The 8,710-nt window shown below is 46.1% G+C and overlaps 1 protein-coding gene across 1 annotated transcript in view; it reads right to left on the bottom strand.

Annotated features, from left to right (window-relative positions):
- Window positions 1-4,320, bottom strand: part of CRNN (cornulin) — a 5,167-nt gene extending 847 nt beyond the window's left edge. Inside the window, exons 1-3 of the mRNA XM_026447778.1 lie at window positions 4,260-4,320; window positions 1,818-1,968; window positions 1-672 (exon numbers count right to left, since the gene is read on the bottom strand). The exon at window positions 1-672 is cut by the window's left edge and continues 847 nt beyond it. Coding sequence (XP_026303563.1) covers window positions 1-672; window positions 1,818-1,955 — 810 coding nt within the window. The 5' untranslated portion in view covers window positions 1,956-1,968; window positions 4,260-4,320. The remainder of the gene's footprint in view (window positions 673-1,817; window positions 1,969-4,259) is intronic.
- Between the last annotated feature and the right edge of the window lie 4,390 nt (window positions 4,321-8,710).

Genomic DNA, 8,710 nt, shown 5'->3' on the forward strand with positions numbered 1-8,710 from the left:
GATCTCAGTCCCTCTGTTCTGGTCATTGGTGGCCTCCTGTGTCTGGGTGCTGGTGCTTTCTGTCTGGTGGCTGCTGTCCTGCTCCACGGTCTGGGTGGCACCTGCCTGGGTCTGAGTTCCAGATCCAGTCACAGTCTCACCTGTCTGGGGGGCTCTGTCCTGTTCCCTGGTCTGTGGCTGTCTCTCTGGCCTCATCTCTGTGGTCTGATGCCTCTTGCCTTCTCCAGCTCTCTGGGTCTGCTCTGTGTGCCTAGAGCGTTGTGTCTGCGGACTTGTTCTCTCCTGGCTCTGGGACTCAGCTTGTCTGTCATAGCTGCTGACCCACGCAGAGCCAGTGGCCTGACCCTGGGTCTGAGCCCCAGGCCTGTTCTGCCCTCTGGAAGGCTGCTTGCTCTGTCCATGGCTGCTCCCCTCATAATGCTGCCCTTTCCCTGCCCTTCCCACTTCAGTGCCACTTCTCTGTCCTTCATTCAGCTCCTGCCAGGCCCCAGAATGGAGGCTTCCAGACTCTTGAGAGCTGCAGGCTCCCTCAGGACTCTCACTCAGTGTCTTGAAACAGGCCTGGGCGACTTTAAACAACAAGACCAGGAATTCCTTGAATTCCACAGTCCCTGTGTGGTCTTCATCCAGCAGACGCAGGATTTCATCCACAGTGGCTGGATCGTGGGGTTTCTGAGGAGAAGATGAGGTGAAGTCAGCATCCCTCCCCTGAGGAGGACATGGGCAGACCCCTTCCACTCTGCTGCCAGCTTCCCCTGCCACAGACCCCACACTCCACACACATACGGCTAGAGCAGCAGCAAGACTTAGTTGCCTTTATTTTTTATTTTTTTAGTCCTGTCTCTCTCCCTCAAGTGTAGGGAGCATTTTTTGTTTTGTAGCCTCTATTCGGCACAATTTCTGCCCTGCAGGAAAATTAGATAAAGGTTTATTGAAGAGTTAATAAATTATTGAATTCACAATGCAACTTTTTGGGCTCTCAGGTTGACTGAGCTGCCCCTGGCATCTTGCCCCTGGCACTGAGGCCTTAGTCTCTTCAGCAGGCCCAGCACAAAGAGCAGCAGGTTGGGAACACAGCCCCATGGGAATTCTGTGCTCTCCTCATTGAGGCCCAGATGTTTTCCCACGATAAAGAGGGAGGGATGCAGTCGGCCTACAGGGCTGTCCTGAGCATGTGGATGCAGCATCCTTCTGTGCCCATATCTCCTTGTCCCCAAGGCCATCATCATCCCGGTTGCTTTAGATGCAAACCCAAGACAGGAAAGTGCATCAGGCCTTGGTTCCGGTTTGTCAGGAGGGGTGGGGCCCCGAAGTCTCCCCCTAGCTGTTAACAACCTGCTCTTCAAAATTTCGTTTCTGATGTGATCAGTATGCTAATATTTTTGAATAACTGCTTTGTGCAAGCCCAGAGCTATGCTTCTAATGAATGCCTATGAATGGATGATTACATTTCAGATAGACGTGGGAAATATTTACTATATCAAATGTAAGAGGCAGCAGAAAGCAGCAGTTATTTTCATTCTGAAATAATCCAAGACTGTGCTCCTCTCTGAGTTGTCCTTTTAGAGTCCCTTTACCTTGTCTTTAAGTTAGAATTAATTAAAACCAAGGTTTTAATCTAAAGAGCCAGGACTTGCCAACTCCCATGACCATCTCCGGTTATTTCACCTTTTTTTCTGCCTGCACAGTTGCCATCTGTCCTGGCAGGCCTGGGTTTATCTGCTGCCTCCTCAAATTCCCCAGGCAAGGCCTCTGCAGGCAAACAAGGTTTCACTCTCCTGCTATGTCCCTTCTCCACCCAGTTCAGCACACCGTACCACAATCACATCGGCAAACTCTTGCTCCAAGAGTCTTTTCAGCTCCCCTCGGGTGAGCGCTGTGCAGCTGCCCTCCGTCCTTGCATAGCGCCTGAAGGCCTCGATGATCCCATTGATGTTTCTCAGTAACTGAGACATCTTTGAAGTCAACCTGGACAAGATGAAAAAATCCCCTTGGAGGTTCCCTAATCAACCTCAGCTGTTTCCTTTAGAGCATGTCTGCTGCTAAGTCTTTCCTTGCATGTTCAGCTCTGTTTTTGGTCTTCTTTTGTCCTTTCCTACGTAATACATCTTATGTGTGGGAAGGAGGAGCACACAGGATGGAGGCAGGTTCCTGAGTCAGGATTAAATGCTGGCCCCATCACCTACATATGGTGTGAGCTGGGATAAGTTGCTTTGCCTCTCCATGTCTCAGTTTACTCATTGTAAATGAAGGTGATATTAGTACTCTATAGGATTATTGTGAAGATTTAAAGACATAATTCATAAAAAGCATTTGGCAGATGCCTGGCTTATATTAAGTGCTGCTTATTAAATATAATTATTATGCTATTATACACATATACACACATATAATTTTTGTACACTTATATAATCACTCTACTGCTCACAAGGCACTTGCCTGTGCATCATCTCTTCTAATCCTTATTATTTCCACTTTTTTTAATAGGTGAGGAAATAGGCTCAGAGAAGTTAGGCCACACAATTTTTAAGGAGCAAAGAAATCCTAGAATCCATCTCTCCTTAACCCAAATGCAATGGGCTTTCTAGAATGTACCCTGTGGACAGGATTTATTTGCTCATCACAAGGTGTTAGGGTCCCATTGGGAACACCAAGAGGAAGTAAATACATGTGTGAGTCAAACCCTGTCTTGGCTGGGAGCCAAGCAGGAATTCCAGGGACACAGCCCTCCTTTCTTGTTTTTTTTTGGGGGGGAAAGTGGGAAGAAGCTGGGCTACCACCTGCTGGGAATGCTCAGGAGGGGGAACCTTCTTTGGGTGGGAGGCCTTCCAGTTCTGAAGGCCCAAGTTTCTCTGAATGTCACTTCTCTCCACAGCCCAGGGATTTATCAGAAAAGTCAGCTTGCCCAACAGGCATGTGGCTCCATCAGGTCCAGATTTCTGGTGACCTATGAGTTGCTTTTTTTTTTTTTTTTTTTGAGAGGGACTCTCGCTCTGTCGCCCAGGCTGGAGTGCGGTGGCCGGATCTCAGCTCACTGCAAGCTCCGCCTCCAGGGTTTACGCCATTCTCCTGCCTCAGCCTCCGGAGTAGCTGGGACTACAGGCGCCCGCCACCTCGCCCGGCTAGTTTTTTGTATTTTTAGTAGAGACGGGGTTTCACTGGGTTAGCCAGGATGGTCTTGATCTCCTGACCTCGTGATCCGCCCGTCTCGGCCTCCCAAAGTGCTGGGATTACAGTCTTGAGCCACCGCACCCGGCCTACGAGTTGCTTCTTAATCAAGGGAAAGCTTTTTCTTTTTCATTAGCCAGAAGTCTGGAGGTAGGTTGATGTGGGGCCTGGGTTTGGCTGCATGAACAAGAGGAAAAGAGACTTGAAGATTCATTAAGCAGAAGCCTTGGAGAGACCCAAAGGAGATGGTATCAAAGATGACAAGTCTCAAATGCAGGGAGAGATGGAGCCTACAGCAACTGGAAACCCAAAGCGAGGATGGGATGAGGCAGATATAGGTAGGAGAAGAAAGAGAAAAAAGGAAGGAAGGAGACTTGAGATCTAGAAAAAGCAGATCAATGTGGCCATGAGGACTCAGTAGGTTATAGCAAAAAGTGCGTTGTTCAGGAGAAACCCTTTCTTGGATCTGGTAACCAACAATTTCAGGCAAACTTTTCATCAAGGTAAAAAACTGGGAATATTTTTCCTCAACATAGATGAAAAATATCTTTCTTTTTTTAAAACCATGTAGCCGACTTTAACCACTGACCTTTAGATAATAGAAAGAGTAAGATGACCTTTTAGTTGCATTTTAGATTCCTTAGAATAAATCTACAAATATTTTGCCTAAATATCACCCTGGTGTAGGAGAGGGGAATCATGTAAGCTCCTTCATTCATGACACAGTTTGATCTTACTGTTCTAGGTTGCCATAAGTAAACTGATTCTGATCCCACAGACTCTCAGCACTGTAAAGAAGCTTCCAGAGCCTTAGAAACAAGAAACCTTTGCTGATCCAGGAAGGCCCATGGGTGGCCCCATAGCAGCTGCTCACATAGTTTCCCAGTGGCAGGAGCTGCTGCCAGGCCAGCCTCAGGGAGGAGGAGAAAGTTGGATTGCTTTAGGAGAGCATGTTTCCCAATGTTAGCGTTGGTTTGCCCAATGCCCACAGCTAGCTCTGAAGGAAACTCATACCTGACAGCCCCAGTTTTATGAGCTTGGATCCCCAAGACACTGAGAATGAGAAAGAGGTTTCTTATGAGGGGACTTACCTAATGCCCAGGTGGGATGAAACAAGTGGCTGTTACGTGGTGTAAGGAGTACCAGGTCAGTGTGATGAGAACCTTTTATAGGGGTTTTAACCAAGGCTTTTGTTTTAGACAGGATATCCCGCCCTGTGGGAAGGCTTGATTCATCCAAGATTCAGCCCAGCCCAGCCCCACCTCCTCTTGTCTCTGTTTTACCTGCTGATGTGTGACTGCCTTGGTCTAATTAGCAGGCCCCTCCTACCACATTTGGTGCTTTCTGTAGCTGAGTCCTCTTGACAGGGAAGCTTCTTTCCATTGTGATGGGCTCAGCAGTGCTTGGCACAGGCTGGGGTCCTGGTGAACATTCTTTGTCTCCATGAGCCTACAAAGTCATGGGACTCTTCCCCCGACCCCGCTTTTTTTTGTTTTTGAGATGAAGTCCTCTCGCCCAGGTGGAGTACAGTGGTGCGATCTCAGCTCACTGCAACCTCCACCTCCCAGGTTCAAGCAATTCTCTGCCTCAGCCTCCTGAGTAGCCGGAATTACAGGTGTGAGCCACCACGCCTGGCTAATTTTTGTATTTTTAGTAGAGACAGGGTTTCACCATGTTGACCAGGCTGGTATCGAACTCCTGACCTTGTGATTCATCTGCCTCTGTCTCCAAAGTGCTGAGATTACAGGTGTGAGCCACCGTGCCCAGCCACTCTTTCTTTTTTTAATATAAATGTTCAAGAATATATCTATTGAGGTTAACTTTTACAAAGTAGCCACTTTGAGAGGCCACACATGTTTTTGTGGTGATGTTACTCAGAACTGCTATTACTTAGAACATTTTTTGAATTCTTGTTTTGCAAGTGCCTTTCACACCTAGTGTATGAGACACAAGAAAGCCAGTTTCATCTCTTTAAAGTTGGGTCTCATTTTTAAATTAAAACAAAAAAAGTTAATACCTTCCCCACCACATGCTATGGGTAGGTAGCATTTTGTAGCTGGTGAGAAAAAAGGCTTACCATGATCATGTGCAAACTCCTCATTGCAAGGACAGGAAACTCAATGGGCAGCTAATCAGCAAATATTTGTGGAAAACTTGCTCCATTTCAGGCAGAGGGCTAAGGCCCTAGGAATAGAGTGTTGAATACAATGTCAGCAGTTTCAACTCTCATGAAGTCTATAGCCTGGCCATCCCAGGGGAAAGTCCCCAAGAGGTTAATGATGATGGTAATTGCCATTTCATTTCATTTGATTTTAGTTCATTTTCATTACCATCTCATCTTATTTGATCTCCCTAGTAATCCCCTGAAGTGGTATGGCTAAGCTCAATTTCATAATGAGAACACTGAGAAATCCTCAGAGAAGTAGCCACTCAGGGAAGAAGAGACGGTGCTGGACTAGAGCCCCTCAGACTCCAGGCCCGTGTACTCTGTTGCATCATGCTGCTGTTTATTCTTCTCGCATTGAGTTTTGGCACCTTATAAACATCACACGTATCCTCAGTGTATGAAGAACCATTCCTGAGGAGGAAGTTTTCTGAGCTCTGAAGCCAAGTCCCAAAGAGGGCTCTTGAGTGGCACTTTGTAGATAGTATATACTGTATAGCTTCCTGAGTGACTCTGGAAGGGAAAATCATCTTTACCATCCTCACTTATAGATCAGCATGCAGCAGACAGGAAAGGGAACAACAGGCTGGGAAGGCATGGTGAGGGCCTTGGTTGCAGAGACTGGTGTATTGAGGGCAGCCCCATAGCAACAGCTCAGCCTCCAGCACATCCCCTCAGGGCACAGAGCACTGGGGAGCTCCAGACTGCGGGAGGGCAGGATGCAGGCTTTGTGTTTGGAAAGATCTATCTACATGGGGATGGGTTGGCTCCAGTCCTGGGGTGAAGGTGGGATAGGCATGCTGGTCAGGGAAAAGCAGAGTAGGGGCCCCAACCTTTGGGAGCAAGATGGGGCTGAGGTTGCTTCTAGCTGATCAGAGTTAGAAGAAGGCCAGTATGAAAGGGTGAAGTTGGAGAACAAGAGGGAGAGCCGATTAGACTTTCTTCTGTGGGTGGTGTTTGAACTTTTTCTGAAGGGGCTTAGAACTTCCAGAAATGTTTGGGAACTGATGGAAAGTTAGGGAAGTAACAAGCCAGAGGTTGTATCTAGAAAATGAATGTGGGATAGGTATTATTAACCCAATTTATAGATGAAGAAACCAAGGCACAAAGAATAAGTAAGTAAACTTAAGTAAACTACCCAAGGTCACTTACCTAGGAAGTTAGACCTGAATTTGAACTTAGGTCTACCTGCCTCCAAAGCCTAGTAGGCCTTTACATGTGCCTGGGGCAGGACTGAGCTGTGGGGAGCTGCGGTACCATAGAAGTGGAGGTTAAAGAACGGTATGTGTGTGTTGGGTCAGTGGAGGTGGGTTGAAGTTTGTAGGGGGGGCTGGGGGAGATGAGTTGGCAGAGATTGGGACTGAAACTGTAATTGAGTGTGCAAGTTTCTTAATTTGTAAAGTTTGTGAGGAGATGTTATAAGTTAGTGTGCAAGTTTTCAGAATCAAAATGGAGTCACTTGTCTTCAAAAAAGTCCTTGACAAATATAGAGCTAGGGAAGGCTGTGAAGAGAGAGTTCTCATGCTTGTACACCTGATAACAAAACTGTCACAAAAGACTGCAAAAACCACAACCTTGCACGAAGGCCATAATAGCCTTACACAACAAATGCTTCTATGAGGACATCTGCCCAGCAACTCCCTGTCCAACGTCATACTAGCAACACCATTGTTATTGATCTTTGTAGCCAAGAATATGCATTTCAATACAATTATGTAATTTTCATCATTTTTCCTGTAAGAACTTTTGTTTTCCTTTACCTCCCTGAATATGCACGTAGTTTACTATGGCACATGTATTCCCATTGCAATGCCCTATTCTCAAATAAATAACTTTTTTTTTTTTAAAGAGAGCCTCTCTATGGTTATTATTTAAACTGACATTAGTGACTCTACTTAGTAGTTACATTTTACGGGCATGCTGGAGGACAGTGAGACCAGGTGCTGGATCAGAAACTCAGCAATGAAAACCCAGTTTCGCACTTTGATTCCTTCTTATACACTTACTCAACAATGTGTTGCTAACCTCTACTTGGTTTATTTCTACAAGATACAAGCAGTATTTGCTACACTTAGTGGGCTACAAATTAAAATTGCTTTCCAGAAAACTAGCCCAATTGGGCAAACAGGCCCTACACACCAAAAACAGTTATTTTAAAAAGAAAAGTAGAAATTTTTAGAATGTTAAATAAAACATATTGTCAAATATCACAAGGTCTTAGGCAAAGAATCTCTGCTCAGGAATATGACAGATCAGGGTCTATGTCAGCAACGCCTCCCTACCTATGCTTGTTTTGGTTTGCTAGTTTTATTTTACTTTATTTTATTTGCTAAGTGCCTACTATGTACAGACACTGTGCTAAAAGCGTACACATATCATTTTATTTAACCCTCACAACAACCCTATGATAGCAGAGATATTATCCCAATTTCATAGATGAAGAAATTATCATTAACTAACTTAATTTTCCAAGGACAGAAAATAAATGGCAAAGGCAGGATTTGAACCCAAACCTGTTCAACTTCGGAGCCCAGCATCTTAATCACTCTGCTTTGCATCTTGGCTGAAGTTTCTTACCTGAAGTCTGGGAAATTCCCTTTGACTTAAACCCAGCTTAACATGGTGTGTTCCAGCTTAACCACTATGTGAACTAGCTGTGGGACCAGAGTAACAATTAAGGCAAGTTTGCAAATCCAGAGGCCCTGTGAGATGCTGGGGACAAAGCCCAAGGAGATAATCTGTCTTCACACTGACACTTCTCCTCCTTCCGCCTTCCCCCTTGTTCAGTGACAAAATCCAGAATGTTTGGCAAAAGCATCTGTAGGTTCAGCCCGGGAGAACAGCTGGGCTTTCATGGGGGTGGTGCTTTTCTTCGGGGTCCCTCCAGCCCTACATCATGATCGTTATCTCCTGACTTCCCCGAACAGGGAAACTGTACTTACCACCCCTCACCTCCCCACCTCCACACACACACGGAGGCCGAAGCAGACTGCTCAGCAGGCTAAACTCCATCTGTCTAATGAAGTGTCTCTTCCAGTGCAGCTTCATCAATGTCCGCTGTCAGGTCTTGATTGGCTGGTGGATGAAGGGGACAGGGAGACAACATGGTAAGCTACCTGGGTCCTCTTGGATCAGGTGGCAGGTAACTGTTAACCCTGACATGGCTGCCTTTAAATTTCTGCCATTACAAAGGCAGCCAAAAACCCAACCCTTAAAGAATGCTGCTTACCAGACATCTTCACCTTCACCCAGGAGCACGCAGCGGTAATATGGGACAATGAATGGCTACAGGGTGGCCACTCACATCTCTCTCAAAAAGTAGCAGATGAGAAAATTCCATGATCTTGGGCTTCACCTTCAGAAAAGAACAAAACCGAA

This window comes from Piliocolobus tephrosceles, chromosome 1 (assembly GCF_002776525.5).
Source record: "Piliocolobus tephrosceles isolate RC106 chromosome 1, ASM277652v3, whole genome shotgun sequence".
NCBI classification, from domain to species: domain Eukaryota; kingdom Metazoa; phylum Chordata; class Mammalia; order Primates; family Cercopithecidae; genus Piliocolobus; species Piliocolobus tephrosceles.